This window comes from Cetorhinus maximus, chromosome 19 (assembly GCF_964194155.1).
Source record: "Cetorhinus maximus chromosome 19, sCetMax3.hap1.1, whole genome shotgun sequence".
Classification (NCBI taxonomy): Eukaryota; Metazoa; Chordata; class Chondrichthyes; order Lamniformes; family Cetorhinidae; genus Cetorhinus; species Cetorhinus maximus.
The window spans coordinates 37,386,849-37,411,844 of NC_135897.1; the positions used below are offsets into that span (position 1 = coordinate 37,386,849).

The following is a 24,996-nucleotide window of genomic DNA, read 5'->3' on the forward strand; positions in this document are numbered from 1 at the left end:
ATTTACAATTTATATCAATGACTTGGATGAAGGGACTGAATATATGGTTGCTACATTTCCTGATGACACAAAGATAGGTGGGAAAGTAAGTTGTGAAGAGGACATAAGGATTGTACAATTAAGTGAGTGGGCAAAAAATTGGTAGCTGGAGTGTAATGTGGGAAAATGTGAACTTGTCCACTTTGGCAGAAAGAATAAAAGAGCATATTGTTTAAATGGAGAGAGATTGCAGATCTCTGAGGTACAGAGGGATCTGGGTGTCCTGGAATATGAATCAGAAAAAGTTAGGACGTAGGTACAGCAAGCAATTAGGAAGGCAAATGGAATGTTGTCATTTAATGCAAGGGGAATGAAAAATAAAAGTAAGGATATCTTGTTACAGTTGTACAGGCAATAGTGAGACCATAACTGAGCATTGTGTACAGCTTTGGTCTCTTTATTAAGAAAGGATATAAAATGAGGTTCAGAGAAGGATCACTTGACTGATACCTGGTATGTGAGGGCGGGGAGCTTATCTTACAAGGAAATGTTGGACAGGCTGGGCCAATATCCATTGGAGTTTAGGGGCAGGATTTTCCCCCCTGTTGCGGGGGAAGTTGAAGTGTGGGCGCACAAGAGGCACGCATCCGATCAGGGCCCCCAATCGGGGGTGCACCGCCATTTTATGTGGGCGGGCCAATTAAGGCGTCCGCACGGAAGCATTACGCCCTAAAATCCCTAAACCTGAAAGTGCGCTTTTTCATGCATGCACACGAAAGAGCGCACTCATCTTCCTGAGGCTAAGTGCCGCTTCAGGGAGATTGGCTCTGCTGTCAAAAATATTAAAAATAGAAAAAAAAAATCCCTGACATGTTCCCTCATGTAACATTGTCACATGAGTTGGGACATGTCCATAACTTTTTTAAGAACTTTAATTAAATTTTTTAAAACCTACATGAAACCTCATCCCACCCATGGATGAGGTTTCATGTTTTTTTCTGAAGCCCGCCAGGACTCCTGGCCTGCCCACCAACCTTAAGGTTGGACAGGCAGGTCCATTAATTACTTCAATGACTCTGATTTTGCTGCGCCCCCGCCTACCTGAAAACCTAAATGGGGCATGGTGACGTCGGGTGTTCCGCCTGACATTTTATGCGTCAGTGAGCGGGCCTCGCCCCCTGCTCGCCGACGGGAAAATCCTGCCCATAAGATCCTGAGGTGACTTGACAGGCTGGATGCTGAAAGGATGTTTCCCCTAATAGGAGAGAGTAGAGCTAGAGGGCACCGTTTAAAAATAAGGGGTCTCCCATTTAAGACGGAGATGAGAAGAAATTTTCTTTCTGAGGGCCGTGAATCCTTGGGACTCTCTCCCAAATAGCAGTGGGGCAGGGTCATTGAATATTTTTAAAGCAGAGGTGGATAGGTTCTTGGTTAAAAAGGGAGTCAAAGGTTAGTGGGGATAGTGGAATGTGGAGTTGAGGCCACAATCAGAATAGGCCATGATCTTATTGAACAGCAGAGCAGGTTTGAGGGGTGGAATTCATATGTTCATTTCCCTGACACTAACTTGCAATGTGACTACATGCACCTAAATATAAACAGGCATTTGCAACATCTATGTCACTTCTGGCAGAGTATCTTACAAATGTGGTAGGGCTGGGATGACTCCAGCATGGATTTTATGCCCCTGCTTACTGGCATTAGACACAAAAATGTTTTAAAAATCATTTGAATGGAATTGCCATAGTACCAAGAGTAATCAAAATACAGTAATGTTACAGGCTGGGGAATAACCTTTCATGTTCAAATTCCTCTTAGCCTCTAACAAACATTTCACATTAGATTCTGTCTGCAGTAACAATAGATAAAAATAAATTTGATAAAAATGTAGTGCACTAAATTTATCTGTTACACACAAGTGCCAGCTAATGTGGCCATGACATGAAATGCAAGGCAGAACAAGTGATAGTACATACTGCAAGAGATGGTCCATGTACTTAATGGCATTGGGAAATGTTGAAATGAGGGGAAGGACAAGAAACAAGTTGTCAAGCAGATCTTCATTAACTGGATCTGATTATCCAGCCAAGAACGAAATACTTTTCACACCAATATAGATAGTTATTCTTTTCTCAGTATGACAGTACCAGAAACTAGCAGTCCAGCTGCAGCATGAGTAAAATATAAACTAGTTTCCTGACAGTTTGATGACCCAATAGCAAATTCGCAGTTTCCATGGTTTCTCAGCCATAATGAAATGTTCCACTGTGGATTCAATTCTATTGGAAACCAGATTAAGCTTGCTCAAAGTCATTCCACTTAATGCCCTTAACAAATGTCTTCAGATAACTCCATTTACTCTACCAAATTGCATTCAATTAAAATTCAGATTGATCATTTTTCTAACTTTGCACTCACTTCTGTCAGAGCCCTTCTCATGTACCAAGTGGTATTGAATGTTAATCTTGATACATGGATGCTTGATCCACTTTTTAAAATTGAAATTGACTGGGAGGATTTGTAACACAATACTTGATATCACAGACTGATTCTACTCAGGTTGCTTCATATACAACTTGAAATGGGTGCCATAAAATAGCAGTTTTAATTCTAACAGTTTCCTATGTTAATGTTATTTCCACCAGCTATGCTGGTTTAAGACCACATTTAATACATCCAATAAATATACCGAAAGTTAGCCACAATCATAGTGATATCATCAATCAGTCTGCATTGTGCAATCTGTCTTTTGCCTTAATGATACAACAACCTTGCACATTTGCAATCAGCAGTGTTTCAAGTGGGCAGTCAGAGCCTTCAGTTTGGAGTCTGCTTGCCTGCACTGTAGACAAAAATTCGTATTTCTTCCAACCTGACTCTCATTCCCTCCTCCACACTCCGTGCCACTCCTGTTCCTGTTGTTTGATGAGGTTGGCTGGATGGAGTTTCATGCCACCAGTGGAAACTCTTCACTTAATTCTGCATGGTCAGGAATTCCTGTTCATATGCAACAGTGTTCAATCCTTTGGAGCAGAGCAGGCAGAAACCATGACTGCCAGAAACTGCCAGAATGAAATGGGTGCAGGGAAGTGAAGGAGAAGCACAGCTAGAAAGTAAAAAGTGGCAACATGAAATCAAGAGGAGGGAAAGAAGAATAACTCCATGTCACCTTGCCAACTATATAACTAATTCTTCAACAATTTGACCCTCAGATTTAGCAATCAAGCATAGCAATACATATCCACAGCAATCCTCAAACTGTCTACGAAAATTGAGGGACAATCCTGCTATTTTGCCACAAGGACAGCGGACATGGTTTTGTTAAAGACAAGTCCATGAATGACAAATTCAATAGTATTTCAAAGAAAAGATAAAATGTTGATTGTAGTTATGAAAATTTGCAGAAGGCATTCATTGAGGTGCCTTATAAGAACCTTTTCTGAAAAAAAATCAAATACAGGGTATATACTGCCAGAGAAAATGTAGCAGCAAGCATAAGAGTTGGTTGATGGAGTGCAAAAAACTGTTAGGTAGATGCTTATTGCTTGGACTGAAGAAAGATTGGAATTTATGCAGCTTATGGGTCAGTGCTGTGTCCAGAATTTATTTTCAGTACATGTAGATGATTTGGACTTGGCTACAAGAAACACATTTCAAAATTTGCTGATGACATTAAAAAGTTGAAATTAAATTCCTTGCTGTAGCAGAAGATTCCATTGACTCCCCTGGTTGTCCACCTTCAATATCCAGAGTTTGCAGAGTCAGCAGACCTAGCAGGGAAAATTCCTGGACAAACTAAGTCCTGAAAAAAGTGAAATACTGCAGCAATCAGAAATTGCCATTTAAATCGCAGCCCAAGAAACCCGATTCCCAAGCGGACGCCTGAATGTGTGGCAGTTGAGCTCGTTCTGAACAAAGAAAATAATAATTAATTTAAAAATAATTGTGACTGAGTAGGCAGTTTTAAAAAAAGACAGCAAAAGCTGGGATTCAATGCTTCCAAGGCCTGAGAGCATTCCGCTGGAGCGAGGAAGACGCTAACCATTTGATCCAGGTAGCCATTGTTGAAAAAATTTAAATGCTGAGATCACAAATGCCATTACTGCAGGAGTGCGCCAAAATCAGCAAGCTCGGGAAAACCTTTTGCAAAGAAGCATACAGTGGAGCCATCTTGGATTTTTGGAAACCTCTTAAAACTGAGCTTGCCATTTAAAAATTTTAACCATGGATCAGAATTCCACTCTTCCAGATCAATTTGGACTTGTGCAAGGCCCAGATCAATCACAGAACTGGGGACTTTTAAGAAAGAGATTCCATAGATACATGATCGCTTCAGGTTCGGATAAAAGGACAGAAGCTGAATAAGTTAACACACATTCGATAGGCCTGATAGCCAATGATATAATAGCTAGACAAGGAATTAACGAATCATCTGCAAAGTTTGATGAAGTTTTAAAATCATTCGACGCTTATTTTAACGTCTGAAGTAACAAAATCCTTGAAAGGGCTAAATTTAATAAACATGTCCAGCAGCCAGGAGAACCTGTCAACTCCTTCATTAATGAGCTGTACAGAATGGCTGAAGGCTGTGATTCCAGTGGCCTGAAATCTGAGCAAATGAGGGGTAGAGTATTTGTAGGAGTGGCGGATGACACACTCTCAGACATGCTTCAAGCAAAGGAAGATCTAATCCTCGAGAAAGCCATCCAGATTGTCAGGCAATCTGAAATCCATTTGCAACACAGGTCCATATTAAGGGGAGGAAGCAAACTGTGGTATAAAGTAAACCCCACTGTCCAGTTTGTGGAATAGCACAGGAATAGGGCACTCCATGCCAAGGGAAGCAATACCCTAAACAACCAGTAGAGCGACCATGCCAACACTGTGGAGCAAAGCGCCCCAACAGGCATCAATGTCTGGCAATTTCTGCCCAATGCTTTCAATGTAACTGAGCAAGACACTTCAGGAAGCTGTGCAAAGGCAATACACTAAAATGCACAGATCCCAAAAGGAATCTCTAGGTCAAGACAGCACACCAAGAGGACACACAATCTCGCTTTTTGAGTGAGGTCAAAGATCTTGGATTTTTGTTCTGGAATATGGACATCTCAGTTAATGATCATTTCACAAACTTGAAATCGGACATGGGAGCCAGTGTTATGTACCTATCGGACAAAGAACCATGGCTGAGATACCTCTGACGATGAACAACAGACACACCATTTTATGGACCCGAAGGAATGCGACTTATGGTCATATGCATGATTCTGGAACCATTAAGGTGTGGCGGCAAACAAGTCTTTGAACTGATGTATGTCATCCATAAACAGTCTTTATCTCTCTTGAGCAGAGATGCCGGTGAGCCCTGAATCTCCTCAAAACAGCACAGGATGCCAAGACCACCACTGTCGTAAATTATACAGAGCTGCAAGTTTCTGAGAGCTCCAACAAGAAAGACTCTTTCGACTGGGACTTTGGCTCTGAATTGTCTTCTCTCTTTGCAGGGCAGGTTTGTCCACTTTCGTTACAGGTGCCAGGAATCTGTCATTGGTCAGACCAGCCAACCACTCAGCTGGTCACCACGACACCAAGTAGATGACAGTCAAGAGAGGAACCAGCAATGAGAAGAGCCTCGAACTCCAGCTTTTGGAGAGAGAAACCCTAAGACCACAGATCAGATGCTGCAACCCTTTGCCAGCAAGTCGGCAGCCATCCATTGAAGACAGCACACCACACAGCCAAATGCAAAGGTGAGCTTACTACCAAGTCACACCCTCATAGCAGGAAGAGCCATTTTCCATCCCAGTATGCACCATGGTGAGCCACATGAAGGAAGAGGGAAAAAAAAAACACTATCGAGACAAGCTCAGAGTTTATCTGTCCTGTAAAGAGCAGGATAAACCAACTGCCATCTATCACTACAATTGGGGAATCGACAAAGAGCAATTCAATGCCAAAGAATGGAAAAAGAGGATGAAAAGACACCCAGTTGCCAGAATAACCTCCAATTCAACAAAGTTTACCTGCAGAGACAGATCCTACCTTCAACAGTCGTGAGAAGAAGATATGGAAGGGTAATAAAGCCTTCAGACCGCTTGAACCGATGAACTCAGAGGCTTGAGGGGGGAGATGGTGTAATAGTAATGATGTAAATACATGGAGTAAATTGGGAAAATACGTTAGATAAAGACTTGGAGGGAGGTGTCGTATAAGATCTAATACATAAACAGTTAACGTGGGACTAAGTACAGTACCACCCACACAGTAATGTAAGAGAACACATGACTCACACCTAGGGGTCAGTGTAGTGTTGGACAGAGCTGTGTGTAAAAGCAAGCATGGAGACAGCTCCTAGTTTGGACCTTTATGAGAAACTATATGCAGAGCAACAACAGTTAATAAATACTTACTGTTAAACTACCTAAGACTATAGATACCTTAAGACCTACTGAATTACACCAAACACCTTACGACACTAGATATGATTCCAACTAGTGGAAAGCTTTCCCCCTGATTCCCATTGACTTCAGTTTTGCTAGGGCTCCTTGATGCCACACTTGGTCAAATAATACCTTGCTGTAAAGGGCGATCACTCTCACCTCACCTCTTGAGTTTAGATTTTTTGTCCATGTTTGGGCCAAGGCTGTAATGAGGTCAAGAGTGGAGAGACCCTAGTGGAACTCAAACTGATCATCAGTGAGCAGGTTATTTCTGTGTAAGTGATGCTTGATAGCACTTTAGACGACACCTTCCATCACTTTGCTGATGCTCGAGAGAAGGAGCGCCAATTGGCCGCATTGGATCTGTCCTGCTTTTTCGGACAGGACACAGCTGGTTAAGATTCCACATTGTTGTGTAGTTGCCAGTGTTGTAACTGTACTGTAATGTATCTGCAGGTTAAGTTATGACAAGCCCATGCCCAACTGCATGTGTAAGGATTTTTTTTAGGCCAGCATTCAGCGTGGCTTGAGCTCTCAGCTTTTGCTTTTCAAATTATAGATCAGCTTTTGTTAGCTTACCTTCAGGCACGTATGAAATTGGTTCCACGTCCGACAACACCAACAATAATAAATATATGCTTTGACAATTCAGCTAATGTGAATATCATTCATTTGGAATTGAAACTGTGCATAACACTAAACAATTCATAAGCATGTAAAGCTGCAGGAAACAGGCTTTAAAACGACAAATGTTTGGATTGCACCTCATTAATGCAGCAACTCCAGGAGTATGGCATTTATCTTCTAATTTGTGGGCTGCCTAAATAAGCTGTGACAACCTGAACATGCAAAGCGCCACAATGGAAAAAAAAACATTAACAGTACACCACAAATTTACTCCAACTAGGCCATGCAGATTTGCCCACAGCTCACTCTTAACCACACTGTGAGAGGCGAGAACAATGCTGTTTTAAACAATACTTTCCATTTCCTATTGAAAATTGATTTTGTTTATTTTTTCATTTACGCCTTTATGTTAAAATAATTATTTGTTTGGTGAGTATACCACAATGCAGAATCATCCCACATCTAGTTCTGAAACAGATTTTTAAGTTGGAACAAAATTTCACTTTGTACAACAGAGAATACTGTTCTACAGTTTTGTTTTATTAATTCATGGGATGTGGGCTTCGCTGGCTGGGCCAGCATTTATTGCCCATCCCTAGTTGCCCTTGAGAAGGCGGTGGTGAGCTGCCTTCTTGAACTGCTGCAGTCCATGTGGTGTAGGTACATCCACAGTGCAGTTAGGAAGGGAGTTCCAGGAATTTGACCCAGAGACAGTGGAGGAACGACGATATATTTCCAAGTCAGGATGGTGAGTGACTTGGAGGGGAACTTCCAGGTTCCCATCTACCTGCTGCCTTTGTTCTTCTAGATGGTTGTGGTTGAGGGTTTGGAAGGTGCTGTTGAAGGAGCCTTGGTGAATCCCTGCAGTGCATCTTGTAGATGGTACACACTGCTGCTACTGTGCGTCGGTGGTGGAGGGAGTGAATGTTTGTGGATGTGATACCAATCAAGCAGGCTGCTTTGTCCTGGATGGTGTCAAGCATCTTGAGTGTTGTGGGAGCTGCATTCATCCAGGCAAGTGGGGAGTATTCCATCACACTCCTGACTTGTGTCTTGTAGATGGTGAACAGGCTTTGGGGAGTCAGGAGGTGAGTTGCTCATCACACGATTCTCATCCTTTGACATGCTCTTGTAGCCATAGTATTTATATGGCTAGTCCAGTTCAGTTGCTGGTCAATGGTAACGCCCAGGATGTTGATTATGGGGGATTCAGTGATGGTAATGCCATTTAATGCCAAGGGGCGATGGTTGATTGTCTCTTGTTGGAGATGGTCATTGCCTGACACTTGGAGGCACGAATGTTACTTAGCACTTGTCAGCACAAGCCTGAATATTGTCCAGGTCTTGTTGCATTTGGACATGGACTGCGTCAGTATCTGAGGAGTCGTGAATGGTGCTGAACATTATGCAATCATCAGCAAGCATCCCCACTTCTGACCTTCATTGATGAAGCAGCTAAAGATGGTTGGGCCGAAGATACTACCCTGAGGAACTCTTGCAGTGATGTCCTGGAGTTGAGATGACTGACCTCCAACAACCACAGCCATCTTCCTTTGTGCTAGGTATGACGCCAACCAGCGGAGAGTTTTTCCCCTGATCCCATTGACCCCAGTTTTGCTAGGGCTCCTTGATGCCGCGCTCTGTCAAATGCTGCCTTGATGTCAAGGGCAGTCACTCTCACCTCGGGAGTTCAGCTCTTTTGTCCATGTTTGAACCAAGGCAGTAATGAGGTCAGGAGCTGAGTGACCCTGGCAGAACCCAAACTGGGCATCAGTGAACAGGTTATTGCTCAGCAAGTGCTGCCACTGTTGATGACCCATTCCATCACTTTACTGATGATCGAGAGTAGACTGATGGGGCGGTAATTGGCCAGGTTGGATTTGTCCTGATTTTTGTCTACAGGACATACCTGGGCAATTTTCCACATAGCCGGGTAGATGCCAGTGTTGTAGCTGTACTGGAACAGCCTGGCTAGAGGCATGGCAAGTTCGGAAGCACAAGTCTTCAGTACTATTGCCGGAATATTGTCAGGGCCCATAGCCTTTGCAATATCCAGTGTCTTCAGCCATTTCTTGAAATCGCATGGAGTGAATCAAATTGGCTGAAGACTGGCATCTGTGATGCTGGGGACCTACGGAGGAGGCCAAGATGGATCATCCACTCGGTACTTTTGGCCGAGGGTTGTAGCAAATGCTTCAGCCTTATCTTTTGCACTGATGTGCTCCCCCATTTGATGATGGGGATATTTGTGGAACTGCCTCCTCCAGTGAGTTGTTTAATTGTCCACTACCATTCACACTGGATATGACAGGACTGCAATGCTTAGATCTGATTGGTTGGTTGTCGGATCGCTTCGCCCTGTCTATCACTTGCTGCTTATGCTGTTTGGCGTGCAAGTCGTCCTGTGTTATAGATTCACCAGGTTGACACCTCATTTTTAGCTATCCCTGGTGCTGCTCCTGGTATGCCCTCCTGCACTCTTCATCCCTTGGCTTGATGGTAATGGTAGAGTGGGGGACATGCTGGGCCATGAGGTTACAGATTGTGTTTGAGTACAATTCTGCTGCTGCTGTTGGCCCACAGTACCTCATGGATGCCCAGTCTTGAGTTGCTAGATCAGTTCAAAATCTATCCCATTTAGCATGGTGGTAGTGCCACACAACATGATGAAGGATATCCTCAATGTGAAGACAGGACTTCATCTCCAAAAGGACTGTGCAATGATCACTTCTACCACTACTGTCATGGACAGATGCATCTGCGGCAGGCAGATTGGTGAGGATGTGGTTAAGTATGTTTTTCCCTCTAGTTGGTTCCCTCACCATCTGCTGCAGGCCCAGACTAGCAGCGATGTCATTTAGGACTCGGCCGCTCGGTCAGTAGTGGCGCTACCAAGCCGCTCTTGGTGATGGACATTGAAGTCCCCCACCCAGTGTATACTATGCGCCCTTGCCACCCTCAAGGGCTTCCTCCAAGTGGTGTTCAACATGGAGAAGCACTGATTCATCAGCTGAGAGGGGGTGGTACATGGTAATCAGCAGGAGGTTTCCTGATGCATGAGACGTCATAGGGCCGGAGTCAAGTCTGGCTGCCTGCATGAAAATTAAAAACTTACCTGGGGCAAGCTCTCAATAAGCCCACAATGCTGTTGGTTGTCTCCTTAATAGGATTGGCCCTGCCCAATCAGGGCCATAAAAATCGGCTCTTTGTCTCTAGCTATCTTAATGCACTAATTGTTATACAACCTTTATATGGAGAACCGAGTGCACTTTATATTGGACCAGAAGGGAGTTTATCCCCAGCATTCTCAAAGCTTTAGCAACATTGACTGTGATATTACTACAATATTGTCAGACACTTCACAAAAATCAGAACAGGTTGGACGGCAATGAAAGTTTCCCACAGTAATTGGTGCATTTTACTGAAATAAAACAACCCAGGGTTAAGCATCAGATTTTGCCAAGGGAACTCAGATGACGGAATCATAAACACAATGCACATCATCAAACCACTGTACCATCAGAGTCTTCTTTTTTACTTAAGTAGTTGATCACAAGTGGCATTGTACATGGATAGTCAAGGCCAATTTGAATTTTTCAGGTCAAGCAGGTTTAGAAGAAAAGAGGCCATGAAACCAACATGGGATAAGAGGGCAGGTGTCAAGAGCAAGCCGTCAAAATTAAACAGAGTAGGGAGGATGATGTGGAAAATGTGAAAATGTGGCACAAGGAACAGAAGTGGGCCAAAGAAGTAGGGAGGGTGGAAGAGAGAAGGTGAAGACAAAACAGTTAGGACTGAGAGAGAAAGCAAATGTGGAAGAACTGGAAATAGGATCAGCTAAACTAGGAAGTTGGGGCAGTAAATAGCCAACCACTGGAGAAATACAATCACTGGGGTCAGGAGAGGTGTGGAAGGGAGTTGTAGTTGTGAGAAATAAACATAAGGAACAGGCTCTAGGGGGGGCAACTGCCACCTTTAAAGGGAAGGATTGGAAGGTGGGATTCAACGGAATTAGCGGATGGGGTGTGAATTTGTTTTTTGGTTCAACTGTAAAGTGGTGTTTGTATGCAAATCTGACTCAGTCAGAGGGCCTATAGCTGTTTGCTCTCTTATTGTTGGAGGATGGAGTCAACATCTACCTCAGCAAGGAGTGGGTGGAAGATCTCATGTCCACTGCCAGCCTCAATGGGAGGTTGAAAAGCATCAGATGTGTGTCTTATTTGGGGGTGAGTTGTCGTTGGGGGCATGCGTGGAGGGGGGAGGTTGTAATTTTTCTTACAAGTGCTCAGGAATGAATAGTTCTTCAGGGTCAATGGGTGGTAAAAGGTTTTGGGGGGGGTTCCAAATATTTAAAAAAATGAACATTTTTCTAGGTTGACTTTACATGTTTGTACAATTATATTAATTTCCTTTTGAATAGTATTTATATAGTTTGTGCAGTACTGTTTAGTTTTTCACTTAGGTTGAAAACTTCATGGCCACATTTGATGTAAAGTTGTATATGGCTGTGATTGCCTCAAGTTGCTTTCAGCTCATTCATACATTTAGCTTCTTCAGTTATTTCCTCGTTCAAAGGTCTTGCAGAAGCACGAAATGCAAATGAATTTCTCTCCTCATATCACATGGCCCTGTGCTCACAGGTCACCACCAAGTGCAATGCCATTTTAATGTTGCTACTACAGTGTTTTCAGTATATAACAGTGAGGGACTAAGACCTCACCCCATATATTTTTGTAAAATATATACAGATATCCTCATCATTATTTCATAAATCTTAGAACTGAACAAGATCCAAAATGACTAAACCTATGTCTGTCTCTGACCCCTGAACAAAAGAAGTCACGTTTCAGTTTCAGGGAAACTCACAGCTCGTTATCTCTGAGGAACCACTAACAACTACCTGTGGACTGCACAGCCCAACTTCAAAGACAGCTAATTATAGGCCATCTGTATTTAATATCCCAGGCTGACCAGAAGGAGACTGATGGTCTGCTAAGACAAAAGGCCTTGCAACCTTTCTTTAAATTTATAATGGCTGAGATATTTAGCAATCTTCGAAACCCAGCCACATGCCAAACGATGGATATTCATCACAACAAAAACAGAAAATGCTGGAAAAACTCAGCAGCATCTGTGGAGAGAGAGTTGACATTTTGAGTCCATATGACCCTTCTTCAGAGCTACAGAGAAGTAGAAATGTGATTAAATTTATACTGCTTAAGGGGGGTGGAGTAGAAGGCCAGCGATAAGGTGGGGGCAAAGGAGAGATTGACAAAGATGTCATGAACAAAAGGACAAAGGGAATGTTAATGGCAGTGGTAAGGGCTAAAGGGGGTGCTGATAGTGGCAGGGGTAATAAAGAGGAATGTGATAATAGCAGAATAGGAGTAAGCACTCTGAAAAGAACAACATGGAACAAGTAACAGATGACCCTTGTGGGGGTTAGGGGGAGTGCGGGGGCGTTGGGGGGGAAAAAGGATCGAATATGGAATAAAAAGGGGGGATAAAAAGGGGATACAACAATGAATCAGTGAATAAAAATAAAAATAAGTGAATAAAAAATTAAAATGAATTTTGAAAAAAGGGAAGAGGATGGGGGAGACAGTTCATGGTCTGAAGTTGTTGAACTCAGTGTTAAGTCCGGAAGGCTGTAAAGTGCCTAGTCGGAAGATGAGGTGCTGTTCCTCCAGTTTGCGTTGGGCTTCACTGGAACATTGCAGCAGGCCAAGGATGGACATGTGGGCATGACAGCAGGGTGGAGTGTTGAAATGGCAAGCGACAGGAAGGTCTGGATCATACTTGCAAAGCGGTCACCCAATCTGCACTTGGTCTCTCCAATGTAGAGGAGACCACATTGGGAGCAGCGAATGCAGTAGACCAAATTGAAGGAGGTGCTAGTGCAGCGCTGCTTCAACTGAAAGGAGTGTTTGGGCCCTTGGACGGTGAGGAGGGAGGAGGTAAAGGGGCAGGCATTGCACCTTCTGCGATTGCATGGGAAAGTGAAGTGGGAAGGGGTGAGGTGTTGGTGATGCAGGAGTGGGCCAGGGTGTCCTGGAGGGAACATTCCCTACAGAATGCTGATAGTTGGGGGGGTGGGGGTGTTGAGGGGAAGATGTGTTTAGTGGTGGCATCATGCTAGAATTGGCGGAAATAGTGGAGGATGATCCTTTGAATGCGGAGGCTGGCGGGGTGAAAAGTGAGGACAAGGGGGACCCTATCATGGTTGTGGGAGGGACAGGAAGGTGTGGGGGTAGAGGCGTGGGAGATGGGTCGGGCACAATTGAGGACCCTGTCAACCACAGTGAGTCTTCTTCAGAGCTGACGAAGTGTCATACAGACTCGAAACGTTAACTTTGTTTCTCTCTTCACAGATGCTGTCAGACCTGCTGAGTTTTTCCAGCATTTTTTGTTTTTGTTTCAGATTTCCAGCATCCGCAGCATTTTGCTTTTATCTTAATACTTCATTGGGCTTTGATTCTGGACTCTGGAACCCACGTGAAACAATGTTTTTTTTCTCTGTTGTCTCTGTACTGCAAACCCTTCTCTCTATTCCTCTTTGTACTGTATGAATGCTAGGGGTCATTGCAACTCTCCTTTCCGCATTTTGAGTGTGTGCAAGTAAACTAACCCTTTGAGTTCATCCTATCTTGAGCTTGTTGTGGGATTATTACTAGAAAATTGGATCATACCAAAATGGAGGGGTTGGGAAGTATGCCATCATTTATAAAGAGAGAAACAAATCAAAACACCTTTTTGTTTCTGTACAGGAGAAATTACTACTGTTTAAATTAACCCTCTTCCTGTCCGTAACAATAGATTAATTAGAACAGGTAAGAATTAGCAATAACTATAAAAATTACAGTAAACAGTAAGGCAATTGAAAATCAGAGACCTCGCTGGCTCAAGATTTTAATCTCTTGAGTTCTAAAAGGTATCTGAGATCTCTGATTTAATACAAGTTGACCATGCACTCTTACCTGTAGGACGCCTGTACAAGAGTCCAGAAAGATACAACCCTTAGGTTCTTTGGAGATTTTTTCATCTTTGTAGAAATTCATAATATAGGAGTTATCTGATAACTGTGTTAGTTGGAAGTACCGCCTCTTAAAGGACTGCAAAGAGAGAGTGAATGTTATTATTGCAGCCATATAAAATGTCTGAACAAATGTAAAGTCATTAAGTGAACATGTTCTAATTATAAACACAGAAGGAAAACAGGAAACACTCAGCAGATCAGGCTGCATCTGAGAAGAGAGAAATGGTTTACGGACAGGTTTTCCGTTCTGCGTCGGGACACTAACGTCAGTGCCAAATGCAGCCCAACACCACACTGTGTTGAGAATAGTTATCCAACATTGACTTTCCCTTGATCAGCCAATCAATAGCCAGAGGTCACACTCCCTGTCCAATTGACGACATCGAGCAGGTTATTGAAGCTGGAGGGCTAACAGGATGTCCTCAAACACTGAAGGAGCCGCAGCCTGCTATTGCAGGTAAGGGAGAGAGAGAGGGCGACTCCACCTTGAGTCATGCCCTCAGCTCTTTTAAAAAAAAAAGTGAAATTCAAAATGGCCACAGCTGCTGGACCATCATTGTGGAGAGGAAACCCCTCCATAGGGCAGCCTGTGGTGCAGCTGTAGCCATGGTTGGGAAGGAGCCCTCAAAGCCTTCCTGGACCAAGGACCCCAGTCTACCACTGGGAAGCTGCCTTCAGTAGCACCTGTGATCTTGACGCCAAAGAGGGCCAGCAGGCCAACTGGAAAAGTCGAGTCAGCCTCTGATCCATGGCTTTAATTGGCCTTTTAATCACTTTAACCACAAGCCCCAACCAGGCCTTCTCACAAATGGCTCGGGGCCGAGATGGTGCTGGTAAACTGGTACACTGGCCACCAGTACAAAGTTGCGCACTCACTTGCCTCCATTCTTGTCCCCATATCAGGATAAAATCCTGCCCCACTTTTCAGTTCAATGACCTTACATCAGAATTGAAAAATGTTGGAAATGCAACAGGTTTTAAGCAGGGAAATGAGGGAGAGGTAGAAGGAGCTAAGTGGAAGGTTTGTGATTGGGTGGAAGGCCAGAGAAGTTACAAGAAAAACAAGGATGGTGGTGCAAGGCAAAAGCATATAATAATGGGACAATGAATGTTTCTGCAAATAAAGCTTTTAAGTCTATGAAAACTTGGCTGACTATCAGACTTCTGACATAGGTGGTTTAGGACAGAGAGCTCAAAGTAGGAATTGGATAGAGAATTAGAATGACAGGCAACCAGAAGTTCGGGGTCATGCTTATGGACTGAATGGAGGTGTCACTTTACCAACAACATCTTGGCCCTGAGCTTTTTTCAAGAAGGCCTGATTGAGGCTTGTAGTTAAGCTGATTAAAAGGCCAATTAAGGCCATGGATCAGAGGCTGACTCAAATTTTCCAGTTGGCCTGAGTTGGGAGCATGACAGCTCCTGGAGTTGGCCTCCCACTGACAAATCAGGCACCGTGGTCCAGGAAGTCTTTGAGGTTTCCTTCCTGACCTGGAGACAAAGTGGTCACTCAATCTGTGTTTGGAAGGGAAGGGAAACGTCAATAATTTTCCATGTGAAGGTGAGGGAACGGTGGAAATTAGAGGCAAGGTTGATGAAATTTTCTCATTTGTGGCAAAAGCAGAAAATGGCACAGATACAGTCATCAATGTATCAGGAAAAGAGGTGAGGAAGGGGACCTGAGTAAAAGTGCAACAAAGCATATAAAGTTCCACATATCCCTTGACATCACTAGGACCCACAAGGGTTCCTATAGCAACAGCTTTTATTTAAAGGGAGTGAGAGGAGTCAAAAGGAGGAGTTGCTCAATGTGAGAACAAGTTCAGCCAGGTAGAAGAGGGTGGCGGTGGATGGATACTGGTTGAGCCTCCATTCACAGAAGAAGGGGAGAGCCCTCAGGTCATGTCAGTGGGGGATTGAGGTGTAGAGGGGTTGGATTTCCATTGTGAAAAGGAAATGTTTAGAGCCAGGAAACTGTTCAAGTGATGGAGGCCATCAAACGAGTCATGGTTATAGGTGGGAAGGGACTGGGTATGGGGAGAAAATATAGAGCCAAGAACTCAGTTCTGTAGGGCAAGAGCTGGTTGAAGTGATGGTTCTACCAGGGAAGACCTGTTTGTAGATTTTGAGAAGGAGGTAGAAGCAGGTTAAGCGGAATTGATGAACTGAGGTTTGAGGCCATGAAGGAAAGCTCTCCAGAGGAGCTGAGGGCCGTGATAGTCTAGGAAATGATGGCATAATGTTCAGTGATGAGGTTATGGTCCAGGGGATATAAGTTAGAGGAATAGAATATAAAAGATAAAAAGAGAACATGATAGAAGTTTATAAATTGCCAGATAGGTTTCACATGGAGTATTGTGGGCAATTATGGACATCACACTTCAGGAAAGATGTCAAGGCTGTACAGAGGCTAAGGGTTAGAATTGCTATGTACCGCCCAGAGGGTTAGAATCCTCATGTGCAGTCCCAAGTTTAGAATTCCCATATTAGAATTACATGTCTAATTTTTCCAGTTCTGAGAGGTCATCAACATAGAATGTTAATTCTGTTTCTCTCTCCACAGATGCTACCTGTCCTGCTCAGTACTTCTAGTATTTTCTGTTTTTATTTCAGGTTTCCAGAATCTGCAGTATTTTATATTTGTATTACGGTGGTAGTTTAAGTAGTTTCACTAATTTGAAGTGGACAATAACGAAATATTTGCGAAAATACTGAAGGTTAAAATTACTAAGAACTAATATTGAACTTCTTAACCTTTTTAGCAAAGTAATGTTTGCAAACTAATGCTGCTGAATACAATGTTTGTTAAGTTTTCTTGTGTCCTTAATATTTGGAACAGTCCTACATTGTAAAATTTTAAACAAATCCACTGTTAATTAAATCAGTCAAGTAAAGAAAAACTTACTCGGACAGTGATGCTGTTATTCACAGTGCTATTAAAATTCCCTTTGTGAAGCCAGCCAGACTTGTAAACTCCCATTCCTCCTCCACCTCCACCCCCTCCTTTCGAGGAGGATAGAGATGTAGTGTCCTGTAAATCAAAGAAGTAGGAATACAATGATATTTCAATTCTGTCTTCATTGAATTTCTAATTCCCCTCCCAAACACGTTACAGCAGTGGTTAGGCGATAGTATCTTGTCTTCTAGCAGTTTGAAGGAAATACAAGTGAGACATAGATATCCGTATGACTTCAGGAACACTTAATGTCAACCTACTAGAGGGGCACTTGTTTAGCAGTGATCCTCTAAAACAGGGTAGTGTGACAATTATGTCTTAATTAGATATGTACCTGAGAAGAGATTATTTCAAGAACAAAATACCTTCCATTTATAGAAATAAAATTAGTAACTAATTTGAAACAGCACTGTTCTACATAAACAAATTTAACAAATCTAATTATTTACATGGGAAGATATTTTCCTCTGTCTTCTAAATGAAGAAAAATATATAACACCGACTTTCCCATTGTGAAAGGATTGTACAAGGAGGTATGCAGCACTTCATGTGCTTTATACACTGTGCTGCCAACTTTTCATACAGTGAGTTCCTAAACTCATCCATCCACCGTAAAGAGGCCAAAAGGAAAGACCAGGTTCAGGATTTTTCAGTCGGCATGTGGGGGCGGGCCCGAAACGCCAGCACGTAAAATGACGCGCGATGACATCGGGCATGCATTCTGACATCATTGCGCGGTCTCACGATGTTTCGTTCGGCGGGTGTGCGCCAGAGTCAACTGCATGCCTGCCGTTAACTGATAGGTCTATTAAGGCCATTAACGAATTAGTTAGTGTAATTGTTTACGCTGCCCATCCAACCTTAAGGTTGGCCTTTATGTTTTTTAGGAAACCTCATCCACAAGCGGGATATGGTTTCCCAAAGCTCTTGTTAATTAAATTTAAAAATTTCATAAAAATAAAAACATGTCCCATCTCCTGTGACACAGTCACATAAGGGGACATGTTTAAATAAATTTTCAAATCATTTATTTAATTATTTTAACATTCATTCAATCTCCCTGAGGCAGCTCCGTGCCTCAGGGAGATTATTGCACTCTTTCACGTGCATGCAGGAAAGAGCACTGGCCCCGCCTCTCCCTCCTCCCCCCACCCACACAGGTAGCGCTGAGCGCTACCACTCACGTAGTACGCTGAGCGGGCCTTAATTGGCCTGCCTGCATAAAATGGCAGCGCAGAGTCGATCGCGGGCAGCGGTCAGCTCTGCGACCAAGCCCGCCAAGCCCGCCCGCCAACTGAAAAATTCAGGCCCAGGCATTTCTCATAACAGGGTTGATCTTGGATGACATTTAGCAGTCAGGGGATTAGCTCAGCCACCTGTCTGCTAAACGTTGCCCAAAAATGCTCAATGACATAAGGTGCCTGAAGAAGAAGAGAAAGTAACACAACTCAAAAATGCAACCAAGAAATAATTGCATGTCAGCAGTGCTGTGCCCTAATATGTATGAAGTAAAATTGCTACTAGTCTCTTTCAATCCATTAATGATTACATTTGAAAGACACATTACAGAAGTACCATTTTTAAGCTGAAATAACAGAAATCCCACTGAATATGAATGAAGTAAATTCTCATAGATAAGTGGCAATGCCTTCTTTTGTCCTGTCTCAACATGAGGCTGCTATTTACATTTTAATTGTTGATGATTATGATGTAACTGCAGGCTGAACTTTATTTTTAGGTTTGGTATTCTATGAGTGAATCTGCAATCACAGAAGTGGGAAGCAAACAACATAACTGCTAAATTGCTGGCAGTGAATATTCAGTGAAATAACACCACAGGATCCATTAACTATAACAATTTACATTATTTAAACAATATTTCAGTCTCTTCACATACACCTACCTCATCTTTTTCAACGTCATCATGGTCAATCTCGAATGTGTGTGAAGGCAGTTTATCTGGTCTAAACTGTTTTCTACAAAAGAAACACATTTCTAGTTATCTTAATAATCTGTTTGAAAAAGTGTTACTTTTCTGAAATTATATTTTCCTTTTTGTGCCCTTACCAATATCTATTTAATATTGCACTGAGTTTTTAAGCACATATTGCTATAATAACTAGGGTCAATTATACATGATTTTGAGATAAAAATAACAGGTTTTCTGCACAATTATTTGACTTAATTAATTCATCAATTAATGAGTTTGGAAGAGGAGTGAGCTTCCATGCTTTCTCCACACTTATGCGATCTGGCACTCAGCCTCTCACTTTAACTGTCCTGCCACTCTATCTGTACCACTTTCCACCAGAATTCCCTTCAATGACACTAGTGTCAAAATAAGTAGCAAAGCTGTGGACTATATAGAAACGGTCACCACCCTTTAAAGGAAAGTAGATTACAGTCTGTGGCACTATATGTTTCAATTCAATGTATATTTATTTCAAGCAATACTGTAACATTTACACAAGTGTTTGGTCAAACATTTATATGTATCCACACTCACCTTATTTGGTGCCAAATAAGGCACCAAATATTCTTCAACGCTAAACTAATAATACTCTATCAGCATTCAGATTTTCAGCAGTGAAATTTTGTGTGGACCATGGCAAGATAAAGTAAACAACAATACAACAGAAGACTGGATCAAAGTAAGATAACTTTTTTAAAAACTTACCGAGGTAACTGTTTAAGATCCCCTGAATATTCTTCATATTTGTACTTCACTGTATTCCAATTGGAATTGTAGTACTTACAGGCCTAAGAAAGTGAGACAAAAGTTAGCCAAACAAGTCCATTTCCAACTTCCTTGCATTCCCAGAATTTCTAGCCCATATAAATAACAGTGAGCTGAACTCAAGGGTAAAATACTGCACATGCTAGAAATCTGAAAAACAGAAGAAAATGTTGGAACCACTCAGCAGGTCTGAAAGCATTTAAGTAGAGAAAATCAGTGTTAAATGTTTCAGGTCAATGGCCACCCATCAGAGCTCTGAAAAAAGGTCATCCTGAAATGTTAACTATGTTTTCCTCTCCAAAGATGATGCCAGACCAGCCAAGTAATTTCAGCATTTCTTGTTTTTACTACCAAGTTTAATGGGTATCATCATTAATAATGTGTAAAATGTCCAGCAACTTGTGGTAAGGAAGAGATACCAAATGAACTGCTTAGCACCACAAGATCTTAACTTCTGTGTGACTTTAATGAAGTTGCTGCATTTGCACATTGTCAAGTTATCTCACCGTAAAAAATTAGGGCTGGTAATTAACAGTGCAGATACCTTTTTAATGTGGAGAAACATGTACTGCAATGCTAATCAATCTCTTCAGCCCAGAAAGTGAACACTTTGAAGAATTGAGTTACATTCGTATAGGGAGTAAAAGGTTCTTAAAAAAAATTAAATTCTTACTTATATATTTTTTCATACTTTTGATTTATCTTTTCCCTCTCTTTTAATCCAATCTTTCTTTTTATCATTATTTCTCTCTCTACCTGATTCGACTTTAATACACTCACTCTAATAAACCCCCCTTCTCTGTCATTTCTTTGTTAGTTTCTTAATCCTTAAATTTTATTGGTTAAGGAGACAGGTTGTTGGTCCCAAGGTGCAAGATGCCTTTTGCCCTCACTATGCTGTTATCAGCTCAGGCTTCCAGGACAAAATTGAGGGCGAGGGGAAAAAAAAAACGAATGAATGGGGCACACAATGGGACAAAATGCTCAACTCTAAGAAATTCTTAACCAATAATTATGGAGTATATGTGCTCTTTAGTAGAATTAAGGATGTAAGTAGATCAAGATGAATTCCTATAATTAACAATGTGCTCTTTAAATATTTCAATTGTAGCCTTTATGTTCCTGGTTATTTTATTGAAACGTTTAACAAAATATGCATTACCCTGATATCAATTTCCATAGTATTCCATTCATATTTAAAACCTTTTAAACTCATAATTCCATGCCTTACTGAGAAAATTTATTTTGTTAATTTTAATGAAAGCCATTTGTTAACAGACAAGGAATAATTTATTTTATCAGAATGTACAATATCCCTTATATACATTTATGTGATATACCCGGTGATTTAAAGAATTCAACATCTATATTATATCATTTAATTGCTTGAACACAGTCATTATTTGAGGTACAAAGATATTTTATAGTAAAGTTGCATTTAGTGACCATGCACTTGCTAGTTGGTATACTGCCAGTGTGGGCTGGGCAGCAAACTATGGAGCCAGGTGTATTGGTAGCTTACAACAGAAACTGTAGGTTTGCTAGTTAACATACACTAAGTGCAACACAACTATCGCTCTACCGATAAAGTTGAGTAGAAAATCGATGGTGTCACCTGTTATCTAAACAATATAATGGTTGACTGTTGCACTCTGTTTATTGCACATTTGGAATAATTTTGTTTCCCAGGTCTTTGTAACTCTCAGTTAGTACTGATGTCAAACTGGTACCTGCATCATACCATCTTTATAAACTACAGGAGCATACCAGTGAAGGATACCAGCAGGCAGTGATAGGCGACAAGAGAGGAGAAATATATATCTTTGAGTCCTGCCCTAGAGCCAGCACCAGTCACTTGTCTATTTTGTTTTTGGCTAACTGCAGTGTCTTTTCTCAAGTGAAATCAGCTTTCAGAAAGTCTTTCTCTACAGTTATTTGCCAAATTATTCTTGGCCTTCCATACTTTTTTTTTTCCATTCAGCTGCCCTTTCAATGCTTGGCATAGTGGCCAGGACTTCAGCATCCTGCATATATGACTAAGCCAAGTAACACCCTTTTGTTTCACAAGTTGGCTTACTTCTGCTAATAAGTCTTTTCCGATAAAAGCATTGCTGCAAAGCGCACTTCAAATAAAGGCAAAGAGGCCGAGATACTTTTTTAGTCTTTTCTATTAGTTTGATGCAAACATTGATGTCATCCATTCCAACTGTCAAAATTTTTTTTCCCACTCTGTTCGGATTTATAGCCTAATTTTGTTAATATTTGTTTCAGTGTGCTCCTCTTTCCAGTCTTTCTAATAGTGCCATATTATCTGCAAAATCTAGAGCTCCAAGATCTAAGTCCACTAGTCACTCTCTTTCCTCTTGGCACAGTAGAACTTGTTAAGGTAAATTTTCTTTTCAGAATCTAGGCGGTCATCTGGCAAAATAGATCACGCATCTGTTATAGTGCCTGCCAATATTCATTCCATTGAAATCATATTGAAAAGCACAGAAGTAGACAACTCTGATGACATGTCATGGATCGATGGGCCAAAAGGCCTCTTTCAATGCCATAATGCCCCTGTGACTCTAGGGCCTGATTTTTCCCGTTGGTGATTTGGAGGCGGGGTCCGCTCGCCGATGGGAAAGTGACACAGGATGACGTCGGGAGGAACCCCCGACGTTATCCTGGTCCCTTTAAATTTTTAGGAAGGCAGGCGGACAGTGAAATCAGCTGTCCTCCCGCCGACCTGTCAATGGCCAATTGAGGCCATTGACAGAGTAATTAAGATAATTAAAGACCCTGCCCGTTCAACCTTAAGGCTGGTGGGCGGGCAGGCCAAGAGCCCCAGCGGGCTTCTGATAATACGTGAAACCTCATCAACTGGCGGGATGAGGTTTCTTGTCTGTTTTTAAAAACTTTAATACACTTTATGTGATATTTATTAACCTGTCCCATCTCGTGTGACATTGTCACATGAGGGAGACATGTTAATAAATTTTTAATTTTTCTATTTTTAAAGTTTTTTGGACTGTCATTAATCTCCTTGAGACAGGACTTTGCCTCAGGGAGCAGTGTGCTCTTTCGCACGCATGCGCGAAAGAGCGCAGTTTGACAGCTGGGGATCTCCTCCCCCCCCCGCCCCCGCCTCCACACAGGAAGCACATAGCGCATAGCACTTCCTGTCGGGCAGGCCGCTGGGCAGGACTTAATTGGCCCGCCCACTCAAAATGGCGGCGGGCCCGGTTTCAGTGGCGGGGGTCGGCTGTCCGCCCATCACTGAGCCGGTGGGGCCCACATGCCCACCAAGGGCAAAATTCTGCCCTAGGTGCTCTGTCAATTTACCGCAAAAATTGACCTCATGGAAGTTTACAGCACAGATTTGGTATGTGCTGAGTTCCCATTCATGAATGAAACATCAATCCCTTAAGATACCCTGTATCTTTCTCCACTTCAAAAATTGATCTAAATTACCTTTATAGGTGCCGTGATCTGCCTCAACTGTGGCATACAGCAGAATATCCCATGCTCTGATAACACTCTGTGGAAGGACACTTCAACTAACCTCTCTCAATACTTTCTTAAGGATAATTTTAAACCGAGGATTCCTCATCACTAAATCCTGAACCAGAAAAAAATTATCTTTCCCTACGCACCCTATCAACAGATCTTAAAACTCTCTATTCAAACTCCCCAGTCTTGTCTGCTACAACAAAAATAGTCCAAGGGCTGAATTTTCCATATGTCAGGCAGGCGGGGCTGACCCAATCGCAGGTGGTCACGGAGCCGATCGCCACTGGCGATCCGGGCCATGCCGCCATTTTGCGCAGGCAGGCCAATTAAGGCCTGCCCAGTGCATTTCATACTCCCACGGAGAGCGGGATTTTTAAAATTGCGGCGGGCATGTACAGACCGCCAGTTCCAATGGGGAACCTGCAGTCTGTATAAAGAAAGGCCAGGCAGCCTCCTTTAGGCTGATCACCATGGCCAGCTACAGGTGCAGGGGGTCTGCACAGCAGGCTCCAGTGGAGGGAAGGCCAGAGGAGGAGGGAAGGCCAGAGGAGGAGGGCAGGCTGCAGGGTAGGCCAGCAGGGAGCCAATGTGCCCCTTGCTTCTCTGATGCCTGCCTTGCTGACCTTCTCGAGGAGGCGGCAGCACGGCGAGAGGTCCTGTTTCCCGAGGTTGGGAGGAGGAGGGCCCCCCACATTACGAAGCGGGCCTGGCTGGAGGTGGCGGAGGTGGTCAGCTCCCTAGATGCTGTCCGTCAAACAGGGACTCAGTGCTGCAAGCACTTCAACGATTTGTTGCACTATGGAAGAGTGAGTACCATGTTGGCCTTGGCCATTTAACCCAACAGGTAGCCTTAGCCTTTGAGGCACCCCCCCACCCCCCCCACGTCTTACTGTCGTTACTGCATTGGGCATTTGGCACATGCTGGGTGGGCAAACAGATGGTGACTATGCTTACATCAGCCTTAGTGGTTGATGAGAAGATGGGTTCTCCCCGCCGCATATTTGTATTTGTCGCTTTTGAGTAGTCTGGAGGCAACCTGCAGGGGAGGGAGCTAGACACATTCTCAGAACTCCAACACATGTCATATTGATGGTGATGAGATGGTGGAAGGGGAGCCTCAAGGTGTCGCGGCCAAGAGCCATCTGCTGGCCTTGGCACCGCACCTAGTTGCACCTCCTTGCCATGGGCGCTAAGACCCGTGTGTTATTCAAAGTGATGGACGCCGAATGTGTCCAAGGTGTCCGTTGGGGGAGGGGGTTGGGAGCAGCCGTACTATCTTCTGGGGACTGATCACCAGTAGTGTGGACAGGAGCCACTGGAGGCCTCAGATGGGCCACTGTGGTTGGGGTGCGGCGTGCGCGTACAGAGTACATGAGCCCCAATAAATGCTCTTCTCTGTTCTGCAGGCGAAAACTGCGCACAACACCCAAGAGCATTTGCGCACTGGTGGTGGCCAGGCCATGCTGCACACACTGACCCGCTTCGAAGAACAGGCCATGGAGTTAGAAGGGAGCCAAGCTGGCAGGTATCGGTGAGGCTGGGGTGCAGCAGCCAGGTATTTGACCTTCATCCACTTCCGCTGTGACCAGGCAAGTCAGGCACAGTGAGCCAGAGGCTTCGCGGCCATTGCTGGCTTCCCCCGTGTCCAGGATGCAATAGACTAAGCCCACATATCCCGCCCGTGGATGAGTTTTGTTAAAAAGTCACTTACCCGCCTGCCCGTTGC

General features: G+C 43.1%; 1 protein-coding gene across 8 annotated transcripts in view; it reads right to left on the reverse strand.

Annotated features, from left to right (window-relative positions):
• Positions 1-24,996, reverse strand: part of dock10 (dedicator of cytokinesis 10) — a 370,245-nt gene that overhangs the window by 149,406 nt on the left and 195,843 nt on the right. For all 8 annotated transcript variants that reach the window (XM_078563739.1, XM_078563738.1, XM_078563737.1 and 5 more), the window contains exons 4-7: positions 19,716-19,798; positions 18,942-19,014; positions 16,988-17,113; positions 14,024-14,158 (exon numbers count right to left, since the gene is read on the reverse strand). In XM_078563739.1, the coding sequence (XP_078419865.1) occupies positions 14,024-14,158; positions 16,988-17,113; positions 18,942-19,014; positions 19,716-19,798 (417 nt within the window). The remainder of the gene's footprint in view (positions 1-14,023; positions 14,159-16,987; positions 17,114-18,941; positions 19,015-19,715; positions 19,799-24,996) is intronic.